At 56.1% G+C, this 18,355-nt stretch overlaps 1 protein-coding gene across 2 annotated transcripts in view; it reads left to right on the forward strand.

Moving 5' to 3' along the window:
• Nucleotides 1-17,719, forward strand: part of PTPRF (protein tyrosine phosphatase receptor type F) — an 88,322-nt gene extending 70,603 nt beyond the window's left edge. For both annotated transcript variants that reach the window (XM_066376071.1, XM_066376072.1), the window contains 17 exons: nt 71-324; nt 408-501; nt 1,096-1,311; nt 1,652-1,806; nt 4,395-4,510; nt 9,295-9,392; nt 12,033-12,156; nt 12,322-12,497; nt 13,174-13,293; nt 13,510-13,664; nt 13,744-14,029; nt 14,114-14,292; nt 14,503-14,629; nt 14,840-14,965; nt 15,217-15,371; nt 15,463-15,598; nt 16,002-17,719. In XM_066376071.1, the coding sequence (XP_066232168.1) occupies nt 71-324; nt 408-501; nt 1,096-1,311; nt 1,652-1,806; nt 4,395-4,510; nt 9,295-9,392; nt 12,033-12,156; nt 12,322-12,497; nt 13,174-13,293; nt 13,510-13,664; nt 13,744-14,029; nt 14,114-14,292; nt 14,503-14,629; nt 14,840-14,965; nt 15,217-15,371; nt 15,463-15,598; nt 16,002-16,070 (2,586 nt within the window). In that variant the 3' untranslated portion in view covers nt 16,071-17,719. The remainder of the gene's footprint in view (nt 1-70; nt 325-407; nt 502-1,095; nt 1,312-1,651; nt 1,807-4,394; nt 4,511-9,294; nt 9,393-12,032; nt 12,157-12,321; nt 12,498-13,173; nt 13,294-13,509; nt 13,665-13,743; nt 14,030-14,113; nt 14,293-14,502; nt 14,630-14,839; nt 14,966-15,216; nt 15,372-15,462; nt 15,599-16,001) is intronic.
• The last annotated feature ends 636 nt before the right edge of the window (nt 17,720-18,355 follow it).

The raw sequence follows: 18,355 nt of genomic DNA on the forward strand, positions 1-18,355 counted from the left end.
GCATGAGCCCGGCCTGGCAAGCCCTCCGTGGGCGCCTCCCCCAGTGTGCCTTCTGCTCCATGCCCCACAGATCCTGTACAATGGGCAGAGTGTGGAGGTGGACGGGCACTCCATGCGGAAGCTGATCTCAGACCTGCAGCCGAACACAGAGTACTCGTTCGTGCTGATGAACCGGGGCAGCAGTGCCGGGGGCCTGCAACACCTCGTGTCCATCCGCACAGCCCCTGACCTCCTGCCGCACAAGCCGCTGCCGGCCTCTGCCTACATGGAGGACGGCCACTTCACCCTCTCCATGCCCTACGTGCAGGACCCCTCACTTGTCAGGTGTGCAGACGAAGCCGTGTGGAGGAGGGCAGGGCTAGTGACACGAGCACGCACAGTGACAGTTCCCTGCTCTGCCCGCCCAGGTGGTTCTACATCGTAGTGGTGCCCATCGACCGCGTGGGCGGGAGCATGCTGACATCACGGTGGAGCACACCCGAGGAGCTGGAGCTGGATGAGGTGCAGCGACAGGCCAGGCAGCACTTACAACAGCCTCGTGGCAGTGGTTGGCTGTGGCCCTCGTGGCTAACCCAAGCTGGAGTCACTCTCCGGCTGCTCTTGTTGGTAGCCAAGCCCTTCCAGGGGGAGAGGGACTCTGAAGTGGCCCCCAGGAGTTTCAGAGAGCTGGTTTACAAAAGATTCCTTGGAGGGGTTTGCCAAGGATCCCGGGGATGGGAAAAACCAAAGACATCTCTGTGGGTCTAGAGGCCACGGTGGGGCTAGAGCGGAGGCCTTAGGATGTGTAGAATCCTGTCTTCTTCTCGTAGCAGTGTGGAACCAGCCCGTTCTGGTTAGGCAGAGAGGCAGATTTCCCAGAGGGTATCTTGGGTTGGTGGGAAGGAGTGACATTGTCGTGTCTGGTGTCTAGCATTTCTCTGCAAAGAAAGTGGGGCGGCGGAAATATAAAAAGGGAGAGCTAGCTGGGCTGGGCTTGGGCCCGTTACACAGGAGGTGATGCGCCCTGATCTCAGCCCAGGCAGCTGATGTCCCAGGCCACAGGCACAGGCACACATGTTCCAAGGCCCAGTGTGACTCTGTGCTCTGCTCCGTCAGCTCCTGGAGGCCATCGAGCAGGGCGGTGGGGAGCGGCGGCGGCGGCGACAAGCGGAGCGGCTAAAGCCTTATGTGGCAGCTCAGGTGGACGTGCTCCCCGAGACCTTCACCCTGGGGGACAAGAAGAACTACCGGGGCTTCTACAACCGACCCCTGTCCCCGGACCTGAGCTACCAGTGCTTTGTTCTCGCCTCCCTGAAGGAACCTGTGGACCAGGTCTGCCTAAGCCACCTGGGCCCTCAGTACCCCAAGACCCCAGGTCTGACCCAAGACCAGGCCAGGCTCAGACACCCTAAGATCTCAGACCTGGGGGGTAACCCCTAGAGACCACAAACCTCCACAAGGGTCCTTAAGATACCAGCCCATAGGATCCAGAAAGCCAGACACAATCTATCCTAGGGACGCAGTCAGCTAACCAGGATCTTAGGTTTGGGAAACCAGGCCCAGCCAGCAGGCGTAGACCAGCCCCAGGGCCCTCTCTCTAGGTTTGGTGGGCAGACGGTGGGAGATCTCACACTGAACTTCCCGCCCGTGATGTTCCTCCCGTGGGCCACAGAAGCGCTATGCCACCAGCCCCTACTCCGATGAGATTGTGGTCCAGGTAGCACCAGCCCAGCAGCAGGAGGAGCCTGAGATGCTGTGGGTGACAGGCCCCGTCTTGGCAGTCATCCTCATCATCCTCATTGTCATCGCCATCCTCCTGTTCAAGAGGTGAGTGCTGTACCCAGGACTCCAGGGGGTGGCCACCTGCCCCTGGACTCTCAGGCCCTCCCTAGATGTGGTACATTCGGGCACAGAGCAGCCACACCAGCCTGCACCCTGGCCCAGGCTCGGTGGGAAGCCAGGATGAGCAGAAGCAGTGTGTGTGCCCATGTATGTCTGTTACCTAGGTGTGATAAGAAGCTGAGGCTTCACAGAGGGCTGGTTCACATGTTTCCGTGGGCGTCTGTCCATTTGTTTCTGTTTTGGTGAATATGGTGAGCATCTCTGTCTCAGCTTCAAAATACTGCCCTCTCTTGGTCTCCTCCCTTCAGCACTTGTTCTGCGGCCATTTCCAGGTGACTCCCCAGCCTGGCTCTCCTGCTTAGGCCTAGGGAGGTTCAGGCCCAGCTGCAGGCCTACGTGCCCACAGACATTTACTTGACAGACATTTATTGAGCGTGTTGGAGCTGCAGCATTCCCAGCTGTCCTAGACTCAGTGCATCTTGAACCTTCCTTGAAAGCCCTCCTCCCATCCCCCTAATTACCAACCAAACCTGGGTGTCACCCTCACCTCTCCTCTTCCTCTTGCTCCACTGTCTCCCGTGAGTCCTATACCGAATATCTGTGGATCTGTTCTTCCTCCCTGTCCTGGTGGACTCCCCACAGTAGAACACACGTGCAGGCAGCTGGGGACCTAGCACACACAACACCTCAGTCCTCTCGGACACACAGCCTGCCTTAGTCCTCTCTCTCGGGTACTTGCAGTCACCTGCTCTGGGAGGCCCCCTTGCTATCCATTAACCTTGTAGCCTGGAAGGTATTACTGAAGATTGAACTTTGTCGCCTCAGTTTAAATCTTTTTAGTGGCTCCCAAAATAAACCTCACCTCTGTAACTTGACAGTCAAATGCCTGGCTCTTCTGGCCCCTGCCCCCACTCCCAATATTGTCCTGCTGGACGAATACAGTTCCCCTGCCGTCTCAGACTGAGCCCTCCCCCCTCTGCAGCTGTCCACCCCCTGCCCCCCTGGCAACGGCCATCTCACCCTTCAAGACCCCGCCAGGCCCACAAGGCTCTCCCAGACCCTGCCGCTTCCCCACCCTTTCCCCGCTCTGCCCCAGCAATGCTCTGGGGCACACACATCCCTGGGCCTGCATTCCCAACCCCCAGCACAAGGCTGAACCCACAAGACATGTCAGTGAACGTGTGTCAGTGAATGCGTGTTGGTCTGTGTGTCTGAACATATTTCCACATGTGTAGTCCTGTACCTGTGCTCCATCTCTCCCCTGCCCTTGACCCCTGACTCCTGACCCGACTCCTGCCTGGACCCGGTGCCTCCTTCCTGAGGAGTTAGCTTCTTCCTTCCCAGGTGAAGAGGACAGGCTGTCCTGGTTCAGAGTGTGGAGTCCTGTGGGTGGGTGCCTGAGGAGTATCCCCCACACCCACTCATCCTCCTTCCCACTCCCGTCTGGGTCTTGGTGTCTGTCAGGAGAGGCAGCCCCCCTCCCTGTGTGTGTCATGGATAGGATCCACAGTGTCCCCATGTCACGAGAGGGCCTGAGTCCTTGGCGGAAACAGTGACCATGCCTTTCTTCTGTCCTTGCCTATCTTTCGGGACCTAGTAAACAAGAAAGGTAGGAGTCATTCTTTCTCGCCTCCCCTTTTACTTCCTACCCCCGTGTACATTTCGGGCTCAGCAGGGAGGGGCGGTGCTTTGACTGGAAGCCTCCTGGCCTGTGGCTGTTGGGTTAGCTCAGCAGGCTTTGGGACAGGCTCTGTCACTCTCTCCATGTGCACCCTGCATAAGGAACGCCCTTTCCCCAGGGCGCAGGCAGCATACAGACATACGATGCTCCGTTGTATGCACAGACTGGCTCTGAGCCCACCAGAACCTTTTACCAGGCTTCCTATTCTGAGTTATCTTAAGTGCTGCAGGAGACAGAGTCTTGCATATGTGCAAAGAGCACTGCCTGCAGGGCAGTGAGGAATTGTGTCCCGCTACACTCGCGCAAACACACACGAGTCCTTCCCCTCAAACATACCCGTTTCTCCTGAGCAGAAGCAGCCCCTGGGTACTTGTCAGCAGCTAGACCCCATATTTTGTCTCTGACCCTGTCCTTGTAGTCAGGGGAGCTGAGGCCATTGAGGGAGGACTCTGCTTGGCTAGGGTGACACCTCCTCTGTCCTGGTCCTGCTGCTCTGGACGTTTACCCTGATACACTGAGAATCAGATAGCTGCGGCCCAGCGCTCTGTGATGTCTGCTATCTTATGTGTCATTTGCATGTTCATTCCTGGTGGCTCCTGCTGTCTTCGCTGTGGCAGCCTCATGGACAGCAGCCACTGCCCAGCAGTCACCTGCCCTTCTCCCTTGCTGCACTCCCTCTGTCCACTCCCCATTCCTGCTGTCTCCCCACCCCCACCCTGTGTTCTCCATGTCGAAGCTGCTCTGCCCCTGGCTCCCCTGCGCTCAGAGACCCCAGGAGGGGGCGGGGCGGGGCCAGAACCATGAACACGGACTCGGTGGCAGCCAGCCACATCATCCATCTCTATCCTTTGCCTAGACTTCAGTTGTCACCAGCTCCCCTTCTGCTTTTCAGGAAAAGGACCCACTCCCCGTCATCCAAAGACGAGCAGTCGATTGGGCTAAAGGACTCTTTGTTGGCCCACTCCTCTGACCCTGTGGAGATGCGGAGGCTCAACTACCAGACCCCAGGTAGGGCAGCTACTCTAGCCGGCCTGCCCCAGCTCAGGCCTGCAGGGCCCCAGGGTCTCCACCGAAGGACCCCGACCTCAGACCCAATTTCCTGCTCCTCCTTTTTGCCTTTCTCCCTGTACTAACCACTTTGTTGAAAGACTGAGAGCCCCTGAATCGAACAGCTGGACAGGTCCTTCACATTCTAAGAGCCCATCAGGGGAGGCCCAGCTGCTTAGGCCCTGCCTTGTTGTCTTTGGTCTGTGCAAACATGGGCCAAGGACCTTCACAGAGCCGACATCCCAGCCTATGACGGGGCACGCTCCATCAGACATTTGTGGGATGGCATGCCCACATGAGACCCTTCCTGGAGGCTGGCCCCAGCTTTCCCATGAGAGCACAGCGACCCTGCACCGGGCTCGGCATCTGCCCTTCCTTTCCCAGCCACTTTCACACGGCTCCCTGTTCTTTCTACCTAAAGTGTCTTCCCTTCCCGTGCTTCAAACACAGCTCAGACCTTTCCCCTGGGTGACGTTTCCCAGACTGCCCAGCCTCCACACAGGCTTGCGGGAGTCTCTCCTCAGCTCCCAGAACCTCTCTGCTTCTCCCATCATGACCCCTCGTACCCTGGGCTGGAATTGCCTCAGTGACAGTCTGAGCTCTGTGGAGCCAGGAGCTGTGTCTTGTTCATTCGTCATCCCTGGTATTGTGCACACGGTGGGTTCTTGTTAAATGGCTTGTGAAACAAACACACAGCTGAATGAATGAACTAACACACACGCAGGGCCTGTGTGTGTGTGTGTGCGTGTGCACGCTAATTATTATTGCATATTAAATTACATATTAAAACGTAATGGTCTAAAACAACAATAACTACATATTCTCTCTCACAGTTTCTGTGAGTCAGAAATTCAGGCAGGAGCACAGCAGAGACCGCTTATCTCTATTCTAGACTGTCTGGGCCCTCAGCTGGAAGACTTGAAGTCTGAGAGCTAGAATCATTTAAAGCAGGGGTCAGCACACTATGGCCCACAGCCAAATACAGCCCACCACCTATTTCTACAAATAAAGTTTTATTGGAGCACAGCCATACCCATTCATTTATGTATTATCTATGACTGCTTTTATACTACAAAAGCAGAGTTAAGCAGATGTCGGTAGGTACGTTATGTCCACAAAGCCAAAAATATTTACTATCTGTCCTTTTATAGAAAAGTTCGCTGATCCCCGAATTCTGATGGCTCATTTCACTCACATGTCTGGTAGTTGATGCTGAAGTCAGCCCTGAGCCCACCTGGGACTGTCAGCTGTCACAACCACATGAAACCTCTTCATGTGGCCTGGGCTCCCTTACAACATGGTAGCTGAGTTCCAAGGGCACAGCTACTGAGAGAGAACTAGGCAGACCTAGCAGGCTGTTGCAACCTGGGTATCTGAGGAGTCAACGCTCCAGGATGCTGGAGCCCTGGAGGGCAGTGAAACCTCTGAGAGGGAATGCCAAGCCATATGGGCGTTAAGCAAAGAGGGGGTGGGAGGGAGCTGTCATCGGTGGAAGTAGCACGCACAGGAGCAGCTGAGAGGCACTGAGGGTTCTGCAGCATTGAACTGGAGATGTTGAGAGCCCAGAGACGAGACTGGAGAGTTCGGTGGAGATCTACTCACAGTGGAACCGAAGCAGTAGGCTCAGGGGTTTGGATTTCCTCTTGAGGGGCCAGGGAGGCATTATAGGTTTTCAGCAGGGGAGCGACAGGATCAGAATTGTTCTTTAGAAATAGCTCTCTGACTGCTGTATGGAAGACGGATTGTAGGGGGCGAAATTGGGGAGGGAGACTATTTGGAAGGCCACTGAGTAAGTGAAAGGTGCTGAGGACCTGGACTTCCAGAGGTGGTGGCACGGGTGGACGGAAGGGCAGACTCAGAGGAGCGTGAAGGAGGCAGGGCAGCTAAGCCTGGGCATGGTTGCGTGTGAGGATGAAAAAGCAGGGGGCATGCAAGAGCAGCTGGCTGGCAGTGGGATGGGGCGGCGGTTCCAGATGGCAGCCTAGTCTGTGTGTCTGGACCGTCGTCGTTTGCATTGACATCTGGGCTGAAACTATGGGCATGGGGAGTGCCAAGGAGCATGCAGTGGTCCAAGGCTGAGCGTAGATGGGCTCTTCCAGGGGAAGACAAGGAGAAGGGCTGCGGGAGCAGCCAGGGAACCTGGTGAAAGGCTGAGGAAGGATGCAGAGTGGTCAAGGAGGTTAAGATCGAGCATCTGGAGAGAGAGAACAGGAGGACAGTGTCCCTGAAGTCAGGACGGGGAGGGCTGTGCGGAAGGGATGAGAGGAGATCCGGAGACCGTGGGCTTTGGCAGTTGGCACCTTGGACAGAGCATGGTGGCCTGGTCCTGAGGGCAGAAGCGTTTCAGTGACTTGAGGAGCAGTGAGCAGGGAAGGAGTTAAGTGGAGAAACCCCTTTTAGACACCACGGGTGAGGACAAGGTGGGCAGGAACCCAGCCAGGGAGGAGAGAAGGGTGTGAGATCCAAAAAGGACTTTTTTTCTTTCCAACATGGCACTGTTTCCGGACAGTGGTCATTTGCGTGAGCACTTGAGATGCGGGGCCCCAGTCCTCGGTGTGGGGTATGGTTTGCCCTGGGAAAAGCGTCTGGAGCCTTGGAGCTCCAGACCAGGAGGGATGGGAGGCAGGTCAGCTGGTGTCAGGGAACACGTTGCTGCAGTGCTCAGCCCAAGCCTGTTTCCTCCAGGGCGAAGGAGGAAAGTGGTTAGAGCAGGGTCAGGAGAGAAGTCATGTCCCGGCCTGGGTATGTGCCTGCCTGGGGCGGGTTGCTGGGCAGCCTGAGAGCCCAGGGGGCAGATCCCGAATTCCTGTGGCTGCAGGGATCTGAGAGGAAAGGAGGGATAGAGAAGATGAAGACAGCAGTAGTGTTAAAGGTCAAGAGTAGGCCTGACCTGTGGTGATGCAGTGGATAAAGGCGTCGACCTGGAATGCTGAGGTCACCAGTTGGAAACCCTGGGCTTGTCTGGTCAAGACATCTGTGAGGATTGATGCTTCCTGTTCCTCTCCTCTCCCCCCTCTAAAATGAATAAATAAAATCGTAAAAATAAATAAGTAAAGGCCAAGTTCAGGAGCTGGGGTCCAGAAGGACAAGAAGCTATAGCCTGGGTCAGGCAGTGGGAAGGGGCATGGTGAACATCACCGAACATCTGGACATCAAGGAGCTGAGGCGGCTGGTAGAGAGGGTGCCCCTGTGGACGCAGCAGTGTGGAGGGGGCCAGGGACACTAGAAGAACAAGGGGCAGGGGCAGGGCAGTGGGGATGGCAGCACTCTCCCCAGTTCAGGGTTTTCTTGTTTTGTTTTGTTTTTGTCTTTATTTTAGTTCAGTAAACACTTACTTTTTTTATCCTGTTACTATTTAATTTTTATTCTGAAGATTTTTAACCCCACAGAAGAGCTGCTCCTGACCCGCCGCCATCTGCATGTTCTCGTGCAGACTGACCCTTTCATTTTTTGCCACGTGCGTCATCTCTCTGTATAAAAGGACACTTCACTTTTGCCAAATCACCCAAAAATAGCTGAGTTCTAATTTTGATACCAAAGGGGACAACGGTTGGTTTGGACCAAGAATGTGGTTATAAGAGGAGGCCTGCCCGCCCCCTGGGAGCAGGGCGCGCTCTGCTCCGGGTGGGAAGTCCACCGTGCTCCTCGGGAGGCAGAGGGGTCCTGTGCTGGGACTTGGCTCGCTGTCCCCGGGTCCTCCTCCTCTTCCTGCCTGCCCCTCCCGGCCCCTCCCGGCCCCTTCACCACCTTGCCACCCTTCCGCTGTGTCCCACCGTGATGGACCCAGAGCAGGGTAACAGGCTTTCTTCTCTTGCCCTGCTGTTGTTCTGTTTGTTTTTCTCTCTGCAGGTTCCAGTGTCCCCAGTTGCCCGAATATCTCAAGTTAGTTTTCCAAGTTCCCATGTTTGGGGCCTACTCTGGCTTCTGTGTCTGTTTCCTCTACTTTTTCTCACCCCATCACCTCGCTTCTTCCTTGACTTCTCTCTCCTTTCCTGTCTTTATTCGTCTTCTCGCTCTCATCTCTTCCCTTCTCCATCCTCCTACTCCCCCCCGAGTTGCTTCCTCCAGTGTTGTCTTCCCTCCCACCGGCCCCCTCTCTGTCTCTCCGCCTCTCTGGCCTCCAGCCTTAGTCTGACACCTTCCTGGGTGCCTCCTGTCTCCTGTCTCCCCGTCTCTGCAGCTCCCTCCTCACCTCTGCTTCTCTCCCCGTGTCCTTCAGCGTCACTCTGTCTTGTCTCTGTACTCCGTGATCACCCCATCCACATGCTCAATGCTGGGACGATGATGTCCAAGTCTCCCATAGTGACTCGCGCCAGTGAGGGGCAGGAGGGCTGTCCACAGGCAGGGCCCCTGGGGTAGGGGTGCAGGCTGAAGAGGTCCACGGCCCCATCCTGTTAGCTGCCCCCAACCTGGGCTTTATGCCCAGGCTGGGAAGGAGAAAGTCCCTCATTCCCTCTTGAGAACCTCCCAGGTGGGGCCCTGGTGCCCCCACTCAGCGCCGCGTCACACAGACATGCTCACACGTGTTCACAGCGCACACACTCCCGCTCTGTCCTCTTCCCCCACTCCAGCCACCATGTGCTCTGCCATCCCTGTCGCCGCATGTGCCGCTGTCTCCATGCCACTAGTGCCGAGTGCTCCATGGTCACACGTGTTCACATGTGCACATACATGCGTGGGGCTCTGCCCGCCACCTCGTTCAGGCCTCTTGCTAACTCAGCCTGTGTGCCCCCCCCCCGCCCTAGGTATGCGAGACCACCCGCCCATTCCCATCACTGACCTAGCAGACAACATTGAGCGCCTCCGAGCCAACGATGGCCTCAAGTTCTCACAGGAGTATGAGGTGAGACGTCCCCCTCCCATCATGTGCCTGGCCCAGGCCTGGCCCCATGCCAGCTTCTGTCCTGCCTCAGGTCCCAGCTGTGGGTCGGGTGCTCCAGGCTTCCCCAGAGCATAGATTGGAGGGGTGAGCAACGGCAAGTCAAGAGCTTGGCTACTCAGGGGCTGGGCCTGGCTGAGACCCTTCCAGCAGCCCAGGTCTGGACACTAAGACACATGCCCAGGTCCTCACAGAGGAGGCGTAAGATCACACACACACACCCGTAATAATGGCTGGCACTTATCAAAAGCTTACTGCAGGTCAGCATTGAGTTAAGCACTCTGCATGCATCATCGCATTCAGCTCTTTCCACAGCCCTGTGAAATGGGTATTGTTACTATCCCATCTCACAGGTGAGGAAGCTGAGGCTCAGAGAGGGGACATGGCTTGCCCAAGGTCAAACAGCTGATGAGTAGTGGAGCTAGGATTCACACCCAGGCCTGCCTGCCACATATAGGCACAGCCTGTGCCCTGCACATGCATGTGCACACCTGTATGTTATCAGAGCTGCACAGATCACAGAGGTGGGCAGTCAGGGGACTCAGCTCAGGCTGCACAAATTCTCCTGCTCAGGGCCCTCCATGTGCTCACTTCACTCTGGTCTTGACTTCTACCTGGAGGGGGGCTTGGGGGGGCTCAGAACACTGTTTTCTGGGCCTGGGTCTGAGGGCTTCCAAGCTGCTCAGCTGGGAGGTGCTTGGCTAGAGGAGGAGTGATAAGGAGAGCCCCGCCTCCTCTGAGGAGCAGAGAGGGAGCTGTCATCGTGGCTCAGCCCCACTGCTTCCCTGATCCTGGCACAGATCTCGCGTGGGTTAACCCTCGATCGGTGAGGGGTGAAGAGACCATGGAAGGGCTGGCTCAGCTCAGCCCAGCCTGGGAGTTTGCTCCTCTCTAGTCAGGTGTGCACCCTCAGCTGTGTATAACATCCCGGGCACTGAGATTCCCCTCCATGGGCTGGGGGCCAGGCAGGTTCCAAGGGGGTGTGGGCCAGGTTTCTGCCGAGGAAATTGAGCTTGGCGGGCAGATTGGTGAGCATGTCTGAGCACCCACCGGGGCCCTTCTTTGCATAAGGTCCTGCTTCAAGGGTGACAGATCTAGTGAGTTGGGCTCTCTGCCTTCAGAGTTGCAGCTGTCCTGGAAGGCCTTCTATGGTCTTCTGTTCATACACATTAAGTTCCAGGTCCCACAGCTGCCCTTCCTCCCAACAAGTCTCTGTGCCCCATCCAGCCTCGGGGTTCCTCCTTCCACCTTCTGCCTACTTTTTCCTCCAGTCTGAGCTTTCCTTACCAGACCCTCCTCCTCCAGGAAGCCTTCTGACTACCCTGGCCTGCTGTGGGCTTTCCCTTAGCGAGAATCCCATAGTTCCGTTACCTTTGTCAGTCAGTCTTCACTCTTTGTCAGGCACCTACCATGTGCCGTCTCTGTGCTCAGTGCTGGGGATGTGGAGACAGATAGCCTCCGGGAGCTCAGTCAGTGGGGAAATGAGTGCAGACAGATAATCAACATGAAATAAAACAATATGCCCTGGTGACAAATGTGACAGACATGTGCCGTGAAGTGGGCAGAGGGGCGGGTGCGCTGGGAGACACAGGAGCAGAGCATGCTGTCCTGTGGAGAGTAACAGGCTGGCGCCAAAACATGGGGGACATCGTGTGCTGTGCTGAGGACTGTGGGTTGTATCCATCTGTAGAAGGAGGATAATAATAGAACCTGCTTCAAGGAGGATTAGATGAGGGAATACAGACAGAGTGCTTAGAACTGTGCCAAGCACGCAGTAAGTTCTCGCCGAGATTGAGCTGTTATCATTATCGTCTGAGGTGAGGCAGTGAGGAGCCACGGAAGTCATTAAGCAGGAAATTGGTCATCAGATCTGCGTTGTGTAAGGATTGTTCGTTGTATGAGGAGGCTGCTGGCTGTTTAGACTGGAGGCTCAAGGGAGACTCGGGGCTGCAAGCTAGGTTACGTGCAGCTCCAGCACATAGTGTGAGATCCTGCGAGCAAATGAGGTCACCCAGGAAAGGTTGTAGAGGTCAAAGAGGGAACAGAAATGAACCCTGGAAGAGCACTGTGTCCTGCCTACACGGAACAGGCGAGTGAAGGAGAGGAGGCAGAAAGAAACGGCTGGAGAGGTAGGAGAGCCAGTCAAGGCTATGCACAGAGGGAGCTGTTATTGTGGATCAAAGCCCTGGGCAGTGTGGGCAGTGCACAGCTGGAGTGTGGGAAATGCACAGCTGGAGTGTGGGCAGTGCACAGCTGGCTGCCGTTGCTGCTTCTGCGCTCATTTCATTAGCTGGGTGCAGGGCCTGAAGGAATTTCCCCTGCTCCTACTTCATCCCTCGTCACTCTACCCGTAGGGGATTTGATCCTGTGGCTAGAAAAGGCTTTTGTCCTTTGCCTTCCTGACAAGTGACATGGCAGCCCCTGAACTTCATGGCTGGGGGACCTGGAGCTCACCTTTCACTGGAACCATGGACTAGAGGGGCTGACTCTGGCCAAGGAGCGAAGATAGGGTGTGGGCACCATCTGGAATGCTAGATTCACGTTGGGGGAAGTAGGTAGCCCTCCACTCTTACCCATTCCACCTGCCTCCCCCATTCTCTGCAGTCCATTGACCCTGGACAGCAGTTCACGTGGGAGAATTCAAACCTGGAGGTAAACAAGCCCAAGAACCGCTACGCAAATGTCATTGCCTACGACCACTCTCGTGTCATCCTTACCTCCATCGATGGTGAGCCAAGGGCGGGCCCCCCCCATCCCCTGCTCTTCTCCTTGCTGGCTGGGGTGACAGGTCATCCTACAGAAGAGGTCCACAAGTCCTGGGGTGCACTGAGGTGTGGTGGTTGGGGTCGGGGACCCGGGGATAATGCTCTCCCATGTCCCTTCCTATCCACAGGTGTTCCAGGCAGCGACTACATCAATGCCAACTACATTGATGGCTACCGCAAGCAGAATGCTTACATTGCCACACAGGGCCCGCTGCCCGAGACCATGGGTGATTTCTGGCGGATGGTGTGGGAACAGCGCACAGCCACTGTGGTCATGATGACGCGGCTGGAGGAGAAGTCCCGGGTAAGACTATGCGGGGCTCTGCCAGCTCTACCAGGAGGTGCGGTGGGAAATACCTCAGCCACCAGGTGACTTCAAGCACCCTTTGCTGTCCCCATGGGAAAAAAATTGTTTTCCTGGGATCTTATCATGGTCCCCAGATACTAGTAGGTTCCTAGGATGTTAATATGTTGCACCAGATGCTACATTTTCTGAGAATGTTAATATGTTCCCCGGTTGTTGGCGTGTTCCCGCGATGTTCGCATGTCCCCCAGATGCTGCAGTGTTCCTGGGGCATTAACACATCTCCTAAGTTAATTAGTGGGAAGTGCTGCTGTTATCTGCTTTTGCACTGCAAAGCATCGACTGGAACGTAAAATTTACAGAGCTTGAAAATAGCACATAAACATCATGGGTAAATTTGGCAGAAAATGTGCCTGGTGCGATCTGGTCATGAATAAATAAATTTCAATTACGGCCCTCATTCCCCCAGCTAGGATAGGAGTGGCGCTGTGGCTTGAGAGCCTGACGTGGTTTGGTGAGGGACTGGCACAGTGGATCTGAGAGTTTGGGGCTGGGAGGCCTTGTATTCAGGTCAGCTGGACTCTCCACCCTGCCCCAGGCCCCAGGGCCCCTGCCCCTCTGAGCCTTTGGAAACTTCCAAACACCCTTGCATTCTGCCCCGTTTGTGTCTTTGCAGGTGAAGTGCGATCAGTACTGGCCAGTCCGTGGCACGGAAACCTATGGCCTCATTCAGGTGACTCTGCTGGACACTGTGGAACTGGCCACATACACTGTGCGCACCTTCGCGCTCCACAAGGTATGGCCCTACCCCAGTGCTTGTCCCCCACTCAGGCCCGATAAGGACAATAGTCTGAGCCTGGTGTGCTGGGTGTGGGTGAGCAGCAACTGAGGATCAGAGGTCGGGCTTGGAGGTGTGGGAGTGCCCTGTGACAGCCCGCGCCGGCTCACTGCCCTGAGCCTGTAGCAGGCAGACTCTCCTGGTCACACCCTCTCTCCCAACCATTCTCCCCAGAGCGGCTCCAGTGAGAAGCGGGAGCTGCGCCAGTTCCAGTTCATGGCCTGGCCAGACCATGGAGTTCCCGAGTACCCAACCCCCATCCTGGCCTTCCTGCGGCGGGTCAAGGCCTGCAACCCGCTCGATGCGGGGCCCATGGTGGTACACTGCAGGTGAGGGGATACCCTCCACGAAAGGGACAGGGTGGGAGGTGGGTGGACCTCTGCCCCAAGCCACGCCCGTGTCCTGCAGCGCGGGCGTGGGCCGCACGGGCTGCTTCATCGTGATTGACGCCATGCTGGAGCGCATGAAGCACGAGAAGACTGTTGACATCTATGGCCACGTGACGTGCATGCGATCACAGCGCAACTACATGGTGCAGACGGAAGACCAGTATGTATTCATCCACGAGGCGCTGCTAGAGGCCGCCACATGTGGACACACAGAGGTGCCCGCCCGCAACCTCTATGCCCACATCCAGAAGCTGGGCCAAGTGCCTCCTGGGGAGAGTGTGACCGCCATGGAGCTTGAGTTCAAGGTGGGCTGAGGGGTGGGTTGAACTGGATCATGGGGATGAATCCCCCCAAGAAGCCAGACCTGACCAGTCCCTCCCTCTCGCTAGTTGCTGGCCAGCTCCAAGGCCCACACATCCCGCTTCATCAGCGCCAATCTGCCCTGCAACAAGTTCAAGAACCGCCTGGTGAACATCATGCCCTACGAGTTGACCCGTGTGTGTCTGCAGCCTATCCGGGGTGTGGAAGGCTCCGACTACATCAATGCCAGCTTCCTGGATGGCTATAGGTTAGCCTGCTTGTGCCTGCCCACCATACCCTGTGGGTATCTAGGCCTGTGCCTGGTTGGCTGTGGCCACAACAGAGAAGGCCAGCCCCGAAGATTAGAGTGGGCTTCCTGGAGGAGGGGTGATCTGATTGGGGCCCCGAGGTACTAGGAAGTCTTGGGGAGACTGGGAGCACAACACCTCCAGCATGTCCAGTCTTCTGTCCGCCCCAGACAGCAGAAGGCCTACATAGCCACACAGGGGCCTCTGGCAGAAAGCACCGAGGACTTCTGGCGTATGCTGTGGGAACACAACTCCACCATCATCGTCATGCTGACCCGGCTCCGGGAGATGGGCAGGGTGAGCCCACCCCCAGGGCCCTCTCACGCCTTGGAGTGCACCAGCCACCCCTCAGTCTTTTCTTGTACCCAGCTTCCCATCAGCACAGCCTCTGACCCCTTCCCCATTATCACCGTCTGAGGGATCCTGCCCCAGAATCCTCTGATACTTGGAGCCTCCCACCCCCGTTTCTCCCCTCCTGATCATGGGGCCTGGGCCCTTTGTTCACAGGAGAAATGCCACCAGTACTGGCCAGCAGAGCGCTCTGCTCGCTACCAGTACTTTGTCGTTGATCCGATGGCTGAGTACAACATGCCACAGTATATCCTGCGTGAGTTCAAGGTCACGGACGCACGGGTAAGTTTGGACAGGGGAAACGTGTGTGTTTGTGTGAAAGCATGTCTGAAACTGCTTGATCATGTGTGGGGTGGGGGCTGCCTGCTTCATGCCCTAGTTCCAGCTGCGAGAATCTGAGGCTCCAATGAGAAGAGGTGGGAGGGCCAGAGCACATCTCCCAGGGTGCTCACCTGTGTCATTGTCCTACCCCTCCTGGCCTTGTGGGGCTGCAGCGTCAGGCACTAACTCTGTTTCCTGCCTGCCTCTCCCAGGATGGGCAGTCGAGGACAATCCGGCAGTTCCAGTTCACAGACTGGCCAGAGCAGGGTGTGCCCAAGACGGGGGAGGGCTTCATTGACTTCATCGGGCAGGTGCACAAGACCAAGGAGCAGTTTGGGCAGGATGGGCCCATTACGGTGCATTGCAGGTGGGGCTGGCTCCTGGAGGACTGGGCAGGGTGGGGGTGGCCTGCAGGCCCGGTCGACCAAGACCCGTGACCCAACACTGTCCCTGAGCAGTGCCGGTGTGGGGCGCACCGGGGTGTTCATCACTCTGAGCATCGTTCTGGAGCGGATGCGCTATGAAGGCGTGGTGGACATGTTCCAGACCGTGAAGACCCTGCGCACGCAGCGCCCAGCCATGGTGCAGACAGAGGTATGTGGGCCAGTGCGTGAGCACACACCACCGACACAGACCTTGGCCAGCTCTGCCTGGGGTTCTAGGCCAGGGTGGGTGGGACGTGCTCCTCATTCAGCATCTCTGCACTGATCTCCAGTGGTATACCTGGCTTCAGCTGGGGTTGGACATAGCAGTTTTTAATGGGTGTACAGATCAGTTGGTGGATGTGGCCAGTGGGAAAGGGAGAGAGATGAGCTTTCAGAGATTCTTTCAGGCTCTCTGGACACTGCCTGGGGCAGTTGTCTGGGTCCAGCACCTGCTCCTGGCCAGCAGAGGCTAAGTAAGTCCATGGCCGACCGGCTGTAGCATGAGTGCCCTTGGCAGTGTATTGGGGTACCCACTGGCACTACCCATGCTGACCGTCCTCCTGTCCTGGCAGGACCAGTACCAGCTGTGCTACCGCGCAGCCCTGGAGTACCTCGGCAGCTTTGACCACTATGCAACGTAACTACCGCACCCTCTCCTTCGCCGCCCCTGCCTAGGGGCTCCGGAGGGGACCCAGCTCCTCTGAGCCATACCGACCATCATCCAGCCCTCCTGCACGGATGCCGTTGCTGGCAGAGCACAGCCCACTGGGATCACAGTGTTTCAGGAACATTGCCACACCAAACAGAGAGCCCAGAGCCCCTGTGGCGAGTGGGTAGGTGGGCAGGCAGGCACTGCGGCCGTCCCTGTCCACCAGGCCCACCTGGAGGCCACTCCACACTCTCTGTTCGCTGCCGCGTTTCTCATGCTTCTTCTCATGGGGTGGGGATGGGGCAGAGCCTCCTTTTTATACATTCAGTGGAGTAGACAGAGGGATTCTAGCCTCTCCCCTCTGATTTTTTCTTTTGCAAAGTCTTAACTTCAGAATGGGCTGCTGTGGGGGTTGGGGTATAGTCTATTTTCTTTTTTGAGTTCATTTGGATCCTTTTTTTTTGTACAACTTTTACTGCTGAAGAACGAACTTGCCTTCTTTGCGTGTGTGGAGCCGGGGCAGGCGGCCAGCCCGAGTGGGGCCACACCGACCCACTGTTCTCCCGGCCTTCAGACAAGATCCTGTTTCAGCCAAATGCAGGGAACAATTTTCTTTTTCAAGTTTTGTTTTGTTTTTCCTTAAGAGCCTTATTTTAGGCCCCACAGACAGTGGTGGGCGGGGAAGAGCTGGGAAAACACTCAGCCCAGTCATCTATTCCAGTGTGTGTTTAACATTCACAGCCCAGAACCACAGGCGTGTCTGGGGGAGCCTGGCAAGGCATTCCTCATCACCATCGTGTTTGCAAAGGTTAAAAAAAGCAACAACAAAAAAAAAACAATCAAAAAAAAAATCAAAAAAAGGAAAAAAAAAAGAGTCATTTCCTGGCCTCTGCTTCAAACCTGTGAGGGGGGAGTCGGCTCTGGACCTGGGGCACCCCGGGGAGTTGGCTGGCTGACCTCTGAACCCACAGAGGCTGGCTTTTGTCCCCAGCATTTTGGTGTGGCGGAGTGGTGTAGTGTTGGTAGGCTGTGGGTCTGGCCATGTGGCCGAGGCAGTTGGCACAGGTCAGGGTGTGTGCCACACCCTGCACACCTCAGGGCCAAGCAGGGGCATGGCTGGCTGGCCCTTCAGGTCCAGGCCAGTGGGCCTGGTAGCACATGTCTGTTCTCAGAGAAGGGGCCAGATGATTTTCCTCCCTGGTGTGCAGCTATTTTCAAAGCCCATGAGAATTGCTCTTTTCCACTCTTTTAAGATGCCCTCATAAACCAATGTGGCAAGACTACTGGACTTCTCTCAATGGTACTATATTCAATCCTTGTAATCTTGGCTTGCTGAGGGGCAGGGAGAGGGCCTCTTCCTCTGGGCAGCACTATCTAGATAGATAAGTGGGGGCGGGGAAGGGTGCATAGCTGTTTTAGCCAAGGGACGTGAAGCAAACATCCCAAGATCTAGCTAGGCTCGGTCAAGATCAACAATCCAGGGTTGGTAATGTTGGATGAGACATTCATTTTTACCTTGTGGATGCTAGTGCTGTAGAGTTCACTGTTGTACACAGTCTGTTTTCTATTTGTTAAGAAAACTACAGCATCATTGCATAATTCTTGATGGTAATAAATTTGAATAATCAGATTTCTTACAAACCGGGCCTCTGTCTCAGCTGTTTCTGGAACCAGAGTCTGGGCTCTGTAAGTCGACACCTAAGGGTAGTTTCTGGTGATTTCCTGCTCCTGAGGAAACAGGTATGCTGTCCTAAGTATTTGTGACAAGATGGGCTGTCAGCCTGGTGCTCAGTTCAGGTTACACACCCTGAAGACTGAGCCACCAGAGCATGTAAAAAGCAGCCCACCTGGGAGCAGCTGCGCAGCCTGGGAGCACGCGTGCCCTTTGCCTCTCCTCACCCTTAGGATATCCTAGGTCCCCCGGTTGGAGGTCCTGGGACTCCCTCTTCCAGGAGCCACACTTCCTCTCTCATTACCTCCCTCTTCTTTTCCCCACTGCCACTGTGGCAGTGGAAGCTGTGTCAGTATGGAAACTGACTAGGGAAGGTTCTTGCTCATTCTTGCAGTGTGGACACTGGGACATGGTGCGGCCATCTGGCCCCCAATATGGCTGTATCCATTCATTGAGCCCTGTGGCCTTTTCACTAGTGATCAGGCAAGTCTTACCATGTTATCAAACCATGGAGCTTCTGGGGACACAGATGAATGAAACCCAGAACAAGTGGGGAAGGGAAGTTGGCAATGACTAGCTTGTAGAGAGTCATGATGGGTTCACCT

The sequence above is a fragment of the Saccopteryx leptura genome, chromosome 3, assembly GCF_036850995.1.
Source record: "Saccopteryx leptura isolate mSacLep1 chromosome 3, mSacLep1_pri_phased_curated, whole genome shotgun sequence".
NCBI lineage: Eukaryota > Metazoa > Chordata > Mammalia > Chiroptera > Emballonuridae > Saccopteryx > Saccopteryx leptura.